The 15,286-nt window shown below is 37.2% G+C and overlaps 1 protein-coding gene across 1 annotated transcript in view; it reads right to left on the reverse strand.

Moving 5' to 3' along the window:
- The window catches only part of LOC148939344 (glutamate-gated chloride channel-like), an 84,988-nt gene that overhangs the window by 7,055 nt on the left and 62,647 nt on the right, over positions 1 to 15,286 (reverse strand). The window contains exons 5-6 of the mRNA XM_089106852.1: positions 10,106 to 10,335; positions 7,190 to 7,432 (exon numbers count right to left, since the gene is read on the reverse strand). Coding sequence (XP_088962978.1) covers positions 7,190 to 7,432; positions 10,106 to 10,335 — 473 coding nt within the window. The remainder of the gene's footprint in view (positions 1 to 7,189; positions 7,433 to 10,105; positions 10,336 to 15,286) is intronic.

Genomic DNA, 15,286 nt, shown 5'->3' on the forward strand with positions numbered 1-15,286 from the left:
AACGTGTCCTGTTTTTTGATAAATGGTTTTTGGAGAACGAACAACAATTTGCTGGAGTTTCCAATTATACAAAAATCTTCTTCAATATTTTTCTGAAATGTCGTTTTTTAATGGCGCCTTGAAGAGGGCTGACATCCAATCGAGAGGAAACTCTGAGCGGGTCAGTCGTTTCAACCTTATATTTTTTAAGGTTTAACAGATGAAACACTGGACTTAGCATCGATAAAAATCTGTTGGAATTCAAAAGGGCAAATACAACTGCAAATTAAATCCGGATTATAAGACAGTCAAGTGTAAAAAGTATCGTGAATATCTTTTTTTTTTTCTTTTTTTTTTTTTATTACAATATTCACGGCGCCAGGTACTTCAAAGTATCTGATATGCCGCTATTCGTTTACCTCTTTGAATGGCCTCGAGATTTTAAATATCTATTGAACCTTCTTTTGAAGGTGTCAACAGAGGGATTTGCAGGGATAATATCCCCAGGAAGATTGTTCCAGATAGAAGTGCAATGCCAGATGAAGCTGTTCCTCAAGTACTCGGTTTTCGGCGTATCCTCCTTTAGATAATTGGACCGAGCTGTGTGCCTTCGTGTCTGCCTTGTCGGCTGGACAAAAGGGGGCCCAATTCAAGAAAGCTCGTCGGAAGGAGGCAAATTCATGCATTTGTAGACAACAGTCATCGACGCTACATCAAACCTTTCATTTAGAGGCTGGAACAATTCTTGTGTAGAGGCGCAGCCCGCCCTATTTGCCCTATTCTGGATCTTCTGAAGTGGTGCTAACAGCGTTTTCGTAGCACCAGCAAATAGCGGGCATCCATATTCAGCTATGGGTCTGATGCAAGACTTGTAGAGTGGGATGATCGAGCTTGATGGGAGAAGGTTTTTGCAGCGAAGAGTAACTCCCAGCTTTCTTGCGCAGGAGGCTCTCACCCGATCAAGGTGGTTGCTCCAAGAGAGATCGGTGGAGAAATGAATCCCCAGTAGACGAAGCTCGTCGACTCTCTTTATAGCTTCATTTTTGAAGATGAAACTAGGGTGTTCACGTGGCACCTTTGATCGGGTAATTAGAAGCTCCTTTGTTTTGTTTTCGATGCATTAGAGAAAGTTATCTGTTGAGAAAGCAAATTAATTAAAGTTTATCTTTGTATTTTGACAATAAGAAAACATTAATATTAGAAATTGTGTCTTGACTATGATTATGTGGGGTTTTCAGGAATAAATCCATCCTCATTGCTTTATTGTAATACAATTCTAGTTATAAAGCTTGTCTTCTTATACCTTCAAAGTTTTTTCAAACTGGGAAAAAACTAATGAGTCCCCTGGCTATTCTATGTATTATATCTCCACTACATCCACCTTCCCTACTAATAACACCTAGGTATTTGGAAGCATCCGTTTGTTTAGTTTTGTCTGTACCGAAAATCACATGTTCGCCCCCATTTATTCCAGCTTTCTTCAATTTTCAAGTTTTCTCTCGCACTCAGGTTACCCAGAACCTCCAAAAAACTCGTTCACTCAGCCATCCGTTGTACCCAGGACAATCAAATCGTCCGCATAATCCAAACCTAGGAAATTAGAATTAAGCCATTTACTTGCGCAAATGCTGTTTTTCGTCAATGCCATTGTTGTACCTTAATTTCTACCAATAGATTTTTTCCTTTTAATCCATTCCTTTGTGACCTTCAAAGAAAAGGCATAAAACGTATTGCTACCAAGCACCAATGAACATGTTTCTTTTACAAAGTAGGATTCAGAGCAACTTATAATAAATGTGATTTTATCAACAAAAGTGGTTTAAAATAAAGCCACGAGACTGAAATTTATATTTTTTCTTTTTAAAGGAAAGATACACAAAACTCAATTCAAATACTGAGTTCGATAATTCCTCATCTTGTTTACCCAGGAAATTGAAATTTCATGTTCATTCTTTCGTTTGATATTTTGTTTGAAATATCTACTACATTTTCATCGAAAAAGCCTTCATCGAAAAAGCCTTTTTAGGTACATATCATCATAACTAATTTAAAAAAATGATCAATACGAGTTATATACATTAAGTTAACGGATAGCTTCATGCGTAAACAATTAGGCAAAAATTTCTAAAGAAATATAGTAACTGTGTACTGAAGAAATGTGGACTTTATTTTCTGTATCATCGATGAAATAGGGGCTCGAGTTAAATAGATTTAAAATGGACATGTTTCTATTGGATGGAAGATTGATCGATTTATTGATACCTTTATTTTCAATAATTTACATATTATAGCCCGCGCAATAGCGCTGCCTATGGTTATAAGTTATGCCCTGGGGGCATATAAGGTTTGTATTGAAATCTTCGTCGTAGAAACTTGAAAAAGGGCTCATTCGATCGGAAATTCAAAGGGCTAGTGCCCTTTTTAATAGTCGAAAATGATTGAGGGTAACTAACCCCCCTCTCACGCCCAACTTTTACCCAAACACATCAAATCAAAATTTTTAGATAGCCTTTTTATTCAACGATCTTGGCACAATGTATTATTTATTTTTTTTTTCCATACTCGGATACTTCGTATCGAAGGAGTTGTCGTAGATACTTCGAAAAGGGCTCATTCGAGAGGTAATTGGAGTGGCTAGTGCCCTTTTTAATAGTTAAAAGTGATTGGAGGGAAACTAGCCCCCCCCCCACGCTCACCATTCCCCCAAAGACATTCAATAGCCATTTTGTTCAGCGTAGTTGATTCACAGATAGAAAATATGTTTTTTAGGAGGACACTCCCCCACAACTCTCGGGGCAAGGGTTTTAAGTTATGCCCTGAAGGCATATAAGAACGATGTTGGCACAATGTATTACTTATTATTTTTTTCCTTTAGAGCAGGGCACTTTGTATCGAAGAAGTTGTCGCAGAAACTTCAAAAAGGGCTTATTCAATTAGAAATTGTAGTAGCTTGTGCCCTTTTTGATAGTCGAAAGTGATTGGAAGGCAACTAACACCCCTTCCATGCCCATGATTTCCCGAAAAACATCCATTCAAAATTTTGAGATAACCATTTTGTTCAGTGTAGTTGATTTCCTGGCAGAAATTATGTTTTTGAGTAGAAAATTTTCCCAGAGCCCACAGGGGAAGGGTTGTAAGTTATGCCCTGAGGGCATCAAAGATTTTTATTGAAAGCGTTGTCACAGAAAGTTCAAAAAAGGCTCATTCGACTTGAAATTAAAAGGGCTAGTGCCCTTTTTAATAGTTGAAAGTGATTAGAGAGCAACTAACCTCGCTATCACGCCCACCTTTTCCCCAAACACATCCAATCAAAAGTTTGAGATATCCATTTTATTCGACGTAGTTTTAAGTTCTGTAAATTAGGTCTTTGAGGATGACAACCCCCTCACAGCCCTCAGGACAAGGGTTGTAAGTTATGCCCGGGGGGCATATAAGGTTTTTATAGAACGCGTTGTCGTAGAAACTTCAAAAGGGCTCATTCGATTAGAAATTGAAATGGGTAGTGACCTTTTTAATAGTCGAAAGTAATTGGAAGGCAACTAACATCCCTTCCACGCCCACCATTTCCCCGAATACATCCAATCAAAATTTTGAGATAGCAATTTTGTTCAACGTAGTTTTAAGTTCTGTAAATTAGGTCTTTGAGGATGACAACCCCCTCACAGCCCTCAGGGCGAGCGTTGTAAGTTATGCCCTGGGGACATATAAGGTTTTTATAGAACGCTTTGTCGTAGAAACTTCAAAAAGGGCACATTCGATTGGAAATTGAAATGGCTAGTGCCCTTTTTATAGTTGAAAGTGATTGGAAGGCAATTAACACCCCTTTCACGCCTACTAATTCTCCAAACACATCCAATCAAAATTCTGAGATAGTCATTTTGTTCCACGCAGTTTAAAGTTCCGGAAATTATACCTTTGATTAGCCCAGACTCCCCCCCCCCACAGTGTTGAGGGCAAGGGTTATAAGTTACGCCCTTGGAGCAAATAAGTTTTTAGAAACTTGAAAAAGGGCTCATTCGATTAAAAATTCAAAGGTCTAGTGCCCTTTTTAACAGTCGAAAGTGATTTGAGGGCAACTAACCCCCCTCTCTCGCCCACCTTTTCCAAAAACACATCCATTCAAAATGTTTAGATATCCATTCTGTTCAGCGTTGTTGACTTCCAGATAGAATTTATGTTTTTGAAGATGACATCCCTCTACAACCGTCAAGACGATGGCTTCGCTTTGTGCCCTAAGGCCATATTAGGTTTTTATGGAACGTGCCGTCGTCGAAGCTTCAAAAAGGGCTATTCGATTGGAAATTCAAAGGGCTAGTGGCCTTTTTAATAGTCGAAAGTGATTGGAAGGCAACTAACGCCTCTGCCACGCCCACCATTTCCCCAAACATATCCAATCTAAATTTTGAGATAGCCATTTTGTTCCACGCAGTTTAAAGTTCAGGAAATTATACCTTTGAGCAGGACACTCCCCCCACAGTCTTCATGGCAAGGGTTTTAAGATACGGCCTGTGGGCTTAAACGTTTTTTATTAAAATCTGTATAGGAGAAACTGGAAAAAGGATCCATTCTTTTGGATCTTCAAATTGCTAGTACCCTTTTCTATAGACGCAGTTGAGTTGAGGCTAATTAAGCCCTCTGTCACTTCCCCCTTTCCCCCGAACGAATCCAATCAAAATTTTTAGATATACATTTTAGTCAACATAGTTGAAAGTTTTGGAAATTAGGTCTTTAAGGAAGACAACCCATCCCCCCCCACAACCCTCAGGGCAAGGGTTGTAAGTTATGCCCTGGGAGCACGTAAGGTTCTTATAGAAAGCGATGTTGTAAAAACATCAAAAAGGGATCATTCAATTGAAAAATGAAAGGGCTAGTGCCCTTTTAATAGTCGAAAATGATTGAAGGGCAACCAACCCCCCTCTCATGCCCACCATTTCCCCAAACACATCCAATCAAAGTTTTGAGATATCCATTTTGTTCAACGTGGTCGAAAGTTCTGAAAATTAGGTCTTTTAGGATGATAACCCCCTCAGAGGCCTCAGTGCAAGGGTTGTAAGTTATGCCCTGGGGGCATATAAGGTTTGCATAGAAAGATGTTGTAAAAATTTTAAAAAGGGCTCATTTGTTTGGAAATTGAAATTGCCCTTTTTAAAGAGTAATTGACCCCCCCTCTCACGAACACCTTTTCCCCAAACACATCCAATCAAAATTTTTAGATAGTTCAAAGTTTTGGAAGTTAGGTCTTTAAGGATGACACCCCCGCCCCACAGCCATCAGGGCAAGGGTTGTAAGTTATGCCCTGGGGGCATATAAGGTGTTTATAGAAAGCGTTGTCATAGAAACTTCAAAAGGGCTCATTCAATTGGAAATTGAAAGAGTGCCTTTTTTAATAGTTGAAAATGATTGGAGAGCGACTAACACCCCTCTCACGCCCACCATTTTCCCAAACACATCCAATCAAAATTTTGAGATATCCATTTTGTTCAATGTAGTTGAAAGTTCTTGAGATTATGTAAGGATCTTTAAGGATGATAACCCCCTCAGAGCCCTCAGTGCAAGGGTTGTAAGTTAAGCCCTGGGGGCATATTAAGTTTATATAGAAAGTTGTTGTAGAAATTCCAAAAAGGGCTCATTTGATTGGAAATTGAACTTGCCGTTTTTAATAGTTGAAAGTGAGTGGAGAGTAATTAACCCCCCTCTCACGCTCACCATTTCCCCAAAAACATTCAATCAAAGTTTAGAGATAGCTATTTTGTTCAACGTAGTTGAAAGTTCTGGAAATTATGTATTTAAGGATGACAAACCCCACAGAGCCCCAAGGGCAAAGGTTGTAAGTTATGCCCTGGGAGCATATAAGGTTTTTATAGATAGTGTTGTCGTAAAAATTCAAAAAGGGGTCATTCAGTTGGAAATTGAGAGGGCTAGTGCCCTTTTTAATAGTCGAAAGTGATTGGAGGGTAACTAACCCCCCTGTCGTGCGCACTATTACCCTAAACACATCCAATCAAAATTTTCAGATAGCCATTTTGTTCAACGTAGTAGAAAGTTCTGGAAATTAGGTTTTTGAGAATGACACCCCCCGCAGCCCAAAAGGCAAGGGTTGTAAATTATGCCCTGGGGGCATATAAGATTTTTATTGAAAGTGTTGTCGTAAAAACTTCAAAAGGGCTCATTTGATTGGAAACTGAAAGGGCTAGTGCCATTTTCAATAGTTGAAAGTGATTGTATATCGACTACCGCCCTTCTCACGCCCACCATTTCCCCAAACACATCCAATCAAAATTTTGAGTTAGCCATTTTGTTTAACGTAGTTGAAAGTTCTGGAAATTCGATCTTAGAGGATGACAACCACCCTAACAGCCCTTAGGGTAATGGTTGTAATTTATGATTGTAGGTGTTTATAGAAAGCGTTGTCGTTTCAGAAAGGGCTCATTCGATTGAAAATCGAAAGGCCTAGTGCCCTTTTTAATAGTCGAAAGTGATTGGAAGGCTTGAAATTTTTATAGTAAAGATCGATGTGGGTATAATGTATTATTTTTGTTGTTGTTGTTGTTTAGACCAGGGCACTTCATATCGAGGGAGTTGTCGTGGGAACTTCGAAAAAGGCTCATTCGATTGAAAATAGAAAGGGCTGATGCCCTTTTTAATAATCGAAAGTGATTGGAGGGCAACTAATTCCCCTCCCATGCCTACCCTCCCATTTGGCTATTACGTTTAAAGACTAAATGTTGCCTTAACATTAAATCAAAATGCATTAAGTTAATGCTAATTCCCAATAAGACTGTCCTTCCCAAGGCCAGAACAAAATTTGCACTTTACTGGAAAAAATACAACTGAATGTGCATTGTCAGTTTAATATACATCTACTGATATTTATTAATCAAAATGTTAATATTATTTGATTTATTAAAGTTATAAAAGTAAAAACATTTATATTTTTTCAGTAAAGTGCAAATTTTGCTCTGGCGTCGGGAAGGCATAGGGGTTTCAAGCCCAACTTATTTGTGGTAGTTTCACGGTGTGGTAGTTTCATTAAAGGCTAACTTTTTAGCTAATTCAACTAGAAAGATGAATAAATAAAAATCGATCCTAAGAAGAAAATAGTGTAAAAGATCTGTCATAAAAAAGCAAACGGCGAAAGATAAGAATATAAAAAATCCGCATTATTATATGTTGAACCTCAGGCTTGAAATGTATTAAGAGCAACACTTACCATTCCCATATTCCAGCCTGCTGAAACTCCATCCTCAAGATGTTGGTCGTGAACATTTGAAGCAGATGTAGCTTGAGCTGCTGCAACTTCAAGTGCGGCAGCATGCTCAAGCTCCCATTGTCGACGTTGCTTCTTTAATTTTTCACGATGAGCATCCGATCTTGAGGCATAATTTACCAGAGCAAACTCAAGCAGTGCTCCAAATACAAAAGTAAGACATACTCCAGTCCACACGTCAATTGCCTGAAATAAGGAGTAAAATTTATTTTCCAAGTTCTAACCACATGCATATTAGTTTATAATATATTTCCTCAATTATGTCTAGTCATCTGTTATATTTTTAATCAATGTTTTGAATTTGCAATGCATCCTAATTGCTTGAAAAGCGTGTTGTTTATTCTTCTGTTTAAAGGAAGTTATAGCGAAGAAAAGAATAACTACTGTCAGGTATCTCTACTTCTGGTGATTTCTCGTATTTTGAAAAATTGACTTACTGACGATTGATGGATTTTTTGAAAAAAATGTTTTTTTTTACTCTAGTCAATTTGGTTTAGAAAAAAATGTCTACAGAGCATACTTCAATATTTTTAACTTCGTTTGTTAACAAATGGTTAGACTCAGGTTTAAAAGTTGCTTCAATTTACTGGATATTATGACCAAAATATTTATGACCTGTGCTGACCAAGAAATTTAATTGGCTTAAAAGAAAAACGCAAGGAATACAGATAGACAATATTCTGTCTGAAGAGATTGTAGTAGAATGTTATGTGTCACAGGAACATCTGATGGGCCCCTTATTATTTCCTGTAAACACTAATGATCTAAATAGATCTTTCAAACAAGTGTCAAGACTAAGGTGCAATGAAGGCCAACACTAAGGTGCAAGGTGAGGCAATACTTCCAAGCCTTGCGAAAACAACAGCTGATTAAAAAATGACGTGAAACAAGGAATGATGATAAGACGGAAGCGAGGAAAAAACTGATTGTTAAGCAAAAGAAAAGAATATTCATGTTATATGGCAGAAGTGCAAAGACTGTCCCTGGGTTTAAGAAATTGAAATAGAAAGTGAACATTTAAAACAGATAAGTTTTGTAAAGTGTTTTGGTTTCATGGTAGATGAATGATTGAGTTTCTAAAATAATACTATTTATAATCAGTAAAATAAACTAGAATTTATCATCCATTCCTTAGTCCCTATTATAAAATTGCAATCAAAGAGTTAAAATAAACTTAAGATAATGCCTTTAAGTACCGTTTTTTCTAAAGGAATGGTTTAAGTTTTCCGTTGTTTGACCTAGGGACCACCGGTCAGCCCCCCCTAATTATTATGTGACTTCACCACTGAACCTCTCAAATGTCTTCTTATGCAAATCGCGAGACTTCTTGTTGCAACTTGTTTCACATTTAAATTTGAGCAATGTTATACTAGCCACTAGCTATTTTGGTACTTGGGCATTATATGGGCCTTTCTAAAAAGACAAGATTGGTTAATGCTAATGAAATAAAATAAAATAGGATGAATATATAATAGTTTAGAAACAAATTTGGGCTATATATTTGCACATTAAGGGGGGGGGGGGTAAAGCAGAGCATAATTTAAATGCTAAAACTAACCTAACCTAGGTACCTTTTTCCCCCCAAACCCCAAAAAACAGTTTAAATATCGTATACGCAATGAAAACCACGCTATCATTGTATTACTCTATAGAGGTTAACCCGTCAAAAACGCGTTTGCGTGACTGGTTTCCTTATAAAGGCCCATATAGTGCACAAGTACCGTTATTTCTATAAATATATTCATACTATATTATTCCCTCTACAGAGGGTATAATACTATATTATTCCCTCTACAGAGGGAAGACTCTTGCCTGCCCAACTGCTATATTAGAGAGGGTTTTAATTAACGGAGATGGCTTTAAATGTATGTTTTTTTTATTTAGCCTAGTAAAAATGGAGCGTATATACGTTAATTTTCATAACTTTTATCATTGAGTTTCACTTAAAAGCTAATAACAACTGCATCAGAGAGAAAAAAAGTGGCTATTTTGGGAGCCTTTCTAACATTTATAAAGCCTTTCTATATTATGATAGGCCCTTTCCTACGTTTGAGATAGAAAAAGCGATTAATTCATATTTAAAGAGGGTTGACTACGAGAAGAAAAAAAGTAGTTTCTTTCAATTTTGTCAGGGATGTATTAATGAAGAACGAAATTAATAGGGTCACATAAAAAGAAAGAGGCATTTATACTGAAGAAAGGACAGATAAAGGAAAAATTGACTCAGCAAGTCAATTGAGTGGGAATCCTACTTTACTTGGTGATTGGCATTGAAAAATTTGAATGTATAGTAGATAGTGTATACTGTTTGCAGTTTTTCAGTTTTATTGGCACTGACTAGGAAAAAAATCTGAAACACAGAAATAGATAAAATCTTGTTATTCAATTGAAACAATGTATATGCAGTTGCTAAGGTTTTGCGTTACGGCTAATTTAAACGTTTTAAATGAGATGTAATTTCAATTTTCGTATTTCCCATTGAGTACATGATTTAAAAGCTATTTTTTGGTCCATGTAGCATAATCCCAACGTATTCCTTTTGACTAAACTAACAGCTTTTGATTTTGCCGTTTGCACGCGACGGAATAAAGGTTAATTAAATCACTGAAAGTTCGTTTCCATGGAGCTTCAAATACACTCTCACAAAGCTGTATAGAGCGATTTAATTTTTTTGAGGAGGAGCCCTTGTAAAAAAAAAAGAAGAAATAGATAAAAAAAGATTTGTTAATGGTTGGTTGACTTCAAGTATGACAGAAACTGGAGAGGAAACGTACAAAATACTGCTGCTACTACTACTACTACTACTTTTGATAGCCATCTTGATGTAATAGATAGTGGTTTTATTCCAATATTACTTACCTTAGTATACGATACAGGCGGAAGAGAGTTATTTATTCCTGTAGTTTGTGTCGCCATTGTAAGCAATGTTGTTACTCCTAAGGAAACTCTGGCCGGTACTGCATTGGCATCAAGCCAAAATGACACCCAAGAAACAATAACGAGCATACAACACGGGATGTAGATTTGAATCAAGTAGTAGCTAAATTCTCGTTTGAAAAGAAGGTCCACTTTCAGACAGCTGTATTCTCCTAAAAAAGGAAGACAAGTTTATGCGCAGCAGTTTTAAAGGAGCAGTGAGGGTTTTGCTACTCACGCTTGAACTTGATGTAAGAATTTACCAGGTAATCACGGTTCCGCAGATGAAATTAAAATTCATGGTGGATGAAATTGAATTTATTGGCTTTTCATGTACCTAGGAAACGAGCAACAATATACGTCACATGCAATTTCCCTTAGCATGGATCTAGCGCCTAGACAATAGTAACTAGTCTTGAAATAGCTGAAACTGAAGACACGACTTCTCCAAAACCTAAAGGATCCATTAGCAAAACAAAGATTGAATTAGACGTTGAATAGCAATTGGAGGTTCTCTAAGCAAAATAGCTCCGAGAGCTCACTAGAATCACCTACCTCGGGCAAATACCAAACGAACAACGTGCATTCTTACTACACCACACAATACAGTTGATATAGCTTTGATTGTTAAGTTGTGACCAGCAGAAATCCGCAGCCCAGCTTTCTAAAGTAGTTTTAACATTGATGCACCTTTCCCGAAAGGGTGACCTTCGAAACTTTTTCAAAAAATATCAGATTACTTATATATTGGACAAGAAAAAAGGGACAGTTCTGACAAAGAAAAATTTATGAATTGTGATAAGAAGGCTCTCAGAAAGCAACTTTACATTGGGCTGTCCAAAAAGCAACCTTATTTGATTTTGGGGATTTCTTCCTTGTCCACCCAGCTTTGCAAGTGAACGAATTCTATGTTACTTATGTGTATACTATGTAATTTTGAAATGATTGCTAAAATTGAGAACGTCATGTAAAGGTTTTTACATAAAAGCCTCAGACAGACACACAAGAATATATTTCTGTTGAACAGGTGGAGGAGGACTTGAGGAAAACACAACTATAGATAAGATCTTAAACGGGTAGGTTTGTGGAGCGGAGTTTCTCAGGGACCGAAGACCCTTGTGTGTGTACTTCCGAAGGATAGGCCTTTAAGGTTGTCCACAAGCATGTTCCAAACGATAACCGTTTGTAGCGCGCTCGAAACGTAGATAATGTGGAACTCCGCAAAATTGAAAAGAAAATTTTCCAAATGAAGATTCATGGAATATATATGAAAACTCCACCAGAAAATGGTCGACCATACTCCTGAACTCTGGGTTGTTCTAGATGTTATGTGTCCGAACTTACACGACACAACTTCGGCTTTTGTAGGTCCATATTTTGAACCATACAACATCTGCTGACCGCTACACACAGAAGTGCTTGTAGTATTGTGACAATAATACGAAAAAATAGCCAGTCTTAAATGTGTGGCTCAGGTCCCAGATGTGGGTATAAATGAAATGGCACAATGTGATTATAAATGCCTCAATTTTAATTAAAACTATTATGACAAGTAGCTTTGGAGTGTATCTTTTCAGTGATACGATAAGAATCTATTTCCCTTAGTAGCTGATTTTTCACTTTTAAAAGTTGAATATTTGTTAATGAAATCCACTTTTTTATAAGTAATTTGTCTCATTTAAATGGATATGCAGGCTCAAAATGTCCACACCCCGTTGCTGTAGTAGATCTTAAAGAACAGTGATTTCATTCAATCATGGTTGCGTCGTCAAACAAAACATGTAGATAACTCCAGCCCATAGTAACCAAACATTTAAAAAATAATTTTGAAAAATTGCTAAATGAGGAGGAATCTCCATTTGAAGCGGATTCAGGAATGGGAATAGGCTAAGCTGAAGAAACCAACACCATGATTGCTGCAAAACTAATTGTTAAATAAAGAATCGCCGTCCAAAATAATCCGAAATAAGAAGTACGTGAAAAATCAAACTTTAACACTAGAATAAAAAAAACGCTTAAAGTAGTAATAATGAAAATAATGATCAGAGGCAACGTTATAGCGTTACCTTTAGTAAAGAGCCATAAGGCTTCCATGTATTATTATTCTTTTTCCAAAGGCACTTCATATCGAAAGGGTGGTCGCATAAACTTCGGAAAGGGCTCATTCAATTGAAAATCAGAAGTTTTAGCGCCCTTTTTAAGAGTAAAAGTAATCAGGGGATAACTAATCCTCCACTCTTTTCCCACAAATGCATCTGATCAAAATTTTTAAATAGCAATTTTGTTCAAAATAGTCCAAAGGTCAAATAACTAGGCCTCCAGGTCTGAAAATACCCACAACCTCCGGGGTAAGGGCTGTAAGTTGTGCAAATTTCCGATGGTTATTATATAAGGTTTTTATGGAAAATGTGGTCGGATAAACTTTGGATGAAGCTCATTCGATTGGAAATCGAAATTTCTAGTTCCTTTTTTGAGATTCAAAAGTGATCACAGAGCAGCCAGTACCTGCCCCGCACCCATTTCCCCCCAAATACATCCGATCAAAATTTTGGGATAGTCATTTTGTTCAAAATAGTACAAAGATAAAATAACTATTCTTCCAGAGTTGACAGCCCCCCCCCATCCCTCGGGGCAAGGACTGTAAGTTATGCAAGCTGCCCATTGTCAATATATAAGGTTTTTATGGAAGGGATGATCGTTGAAACTTTGGAGGGGAATCATTCGAATGCAAATCGAAAGTTCTATGGTTCTTTTAAGGGTCAAAAGGGATCAGAGGGCAACCAGGCCCCTCCCCTCCCACTACGCTCTTTTACCCCAAATGTATGCGATTAAAATTCTAAGATAGCCATTTTGTTCAAAATAGACCAAAGGTCAAGCAACAAATAACTGCGATTGACCTTCCCCAGCCCCGACGGCGAGTGCTGTAAGCTATGAATTTTGCCCCTCGTTAAAATAAAAGGATTTTTATTGGAAAAGAGGGTATGACTGATCCTGGGTCTCCAAAAAGGCTTAGGGTATTAAGGCGAAACTTTAAGGAAATGTTCAGAGGGATGTCGAACACAATCAAAACCCACAACGTGCTTGCTGGTTTTCAAAAGGGAATATCAGAAATATATAAAGACGACTGAGGGCATTAAGTTGAAACTTTGAAGTCCAGAGCAAGGATTGTAAGTTATGCAATTTGCCCTTTTTTACCCGCAGAATTTATCATTATGTAAAAGGGGGGATGTTTAATGCTAGGTATATTTGAAAAGACCTAGCATTAAGGTGAAACTTCAGGGAATTTTGAGGGTATGTTAAACTAAATCGAAAGATACTATGTGCATCCAATTTATCAAAAAGATGTATATGCAATACCTTGAGAACGACTGAGGATAATAAGTTTTAACTGTCAGGGCATGTTGAAGATAACGTTAAAAAAGTGGTCGATGGGCAGCCAGTCTCCCTCTTCTTCTTTTTTAGCTGCCTTCCCTCTAAAGATATCTGGTAAAAATTTTGGAACAGCCATTTTGTTCAAAATAGACTAGAATTCAGATAACTATGCCCCCAGGAATGACATAACCACCACAGCCCCTGGGGTAAGTTCTAAAACTTATATAAGTTTCCCATTGCTTATATATACGGTTGGTTATAGGGAAAAGGTGTCAGGGGTGACCCCGAGTCCCCAAAGAGGCTAAGGGTATTAAGGTTACACTTTTCGAAAATGTTTTATAGGATTTCAAACGAAACCAAAACACACTATATGCAGGAGGGTTGTCAAAAGAACACAACATGACTACCTAAGGAACGGCAAAAGGTATTAAGTTGGAACTTGAAAGGCCTGTTGAGAGGAATGTTGAAAAAGGAACGGAGGGCAACCTCTCCCCTAGCCTTTTTAGATGCCCCTCTTAGTACTGACTGAGATTTTAAAAAGCCATTTTATTCAAAATAGTCACAATGTCTAATAGATATTCCTCTGGGGATGCCATACCCCATTAGACCCCGGGACAAGGAATCTAAATTATGCAATTTGTCCATTTTTTACATGCAGGATTCATCATTGGGAAAGGAAGAAATGTTTGATCCTGGGTGTCCGAAAATGTCAAGGGTACTTAGAAAAAATGTCGGGAAGTATTGAGGGGTATGTTAAGCTAAATCAAAAGAAACAATCTTCATCCAAATTATCAAAATAGAGTCTGCATCCATGTTATCGATCTGCAATATCTTATGAACGGGTAAGGGTATTAGCTTGAAATTTTCAGGGCCACTACTATCACTGCTACTATTGTGGCTGCAAATGAGACTGGTTGCGATTGCAACTGTGAGCACTTCAAACTGTGATTGCGACTGCTTGCAATAGCTGTTACATCTAATTGTGACTACTTTCAGGGGATGTTGAACTTGAAACTTTGATGTTGAAAAATACCACTTCAATGTTTTGAAACTCTGATGAAACTTGAGTGTTGAAATAAAACTTGGATGTTGAAATGGGGGATGTGGAAAAACTTGAAACTTTGGCAATCCAAAACAAACAGGAGTCAATTTGTAAAAAAAAAAATTTCAGAAAAAAAAAATTCAAAAAAAGAAAAGAACAATATTAAATTTAAGATCAGCAGAAATAAATTCATATAATAATTCAAATTCAAGATGACCAGAAATTACTATTAAAGAATAAATGAAACCCCAAACACACATAAGTTAAATAAACAATCACAGAAAGTAAATACAAAAAAGGTACTAATATAAATGAGTAAGAAATCTCAATTATATAAATAAATTACAAATCTAATATAAATAAATCTCTAAACGAGTAAACGAGTTCTTGCCACGGTATCCACTCGGCGCATAATATAGCTGAAGCCTGAAGCCCACATCTAGACAGAGACAAGCTTGCCTAGGGACAAGAGAGCAAATATGGGTTATGTTGTTTTTCAAAATTAGGAAGCAGTCAAGACTTACACAAAGGAAGTTGACATCTGTAGACTGAGGTTTGGTCTCGATCCCATACAATAGATGGACAGTAGGAATAGGTTTGGACATGCGTTATGGTCATTTGAAATATATCACCGTACTTTTTTGGCTGTTTAGTTTTCATTTTTCAAATGTTTTCATTGTTTTCACGCGGTGCATTAATTTGTCGAGTAA

This window comes from Artemia sp. Qi Xiang Cuo, chromosome 21 (assembly GCF_049724085.1).
Source record: "Artemia sp. Qi Xiang Cuo chromosome 21, ASM4972408v1, whole genome shotgun sequence".
In the NCBI taxonomy this organism is placed as follows: Eukaryota; Metazoa; Arthropoda; class Branchiopoda; order Anostraca; family Artemiidae; genus Artemia; species Artemia sp. Qi Xiang Cuo.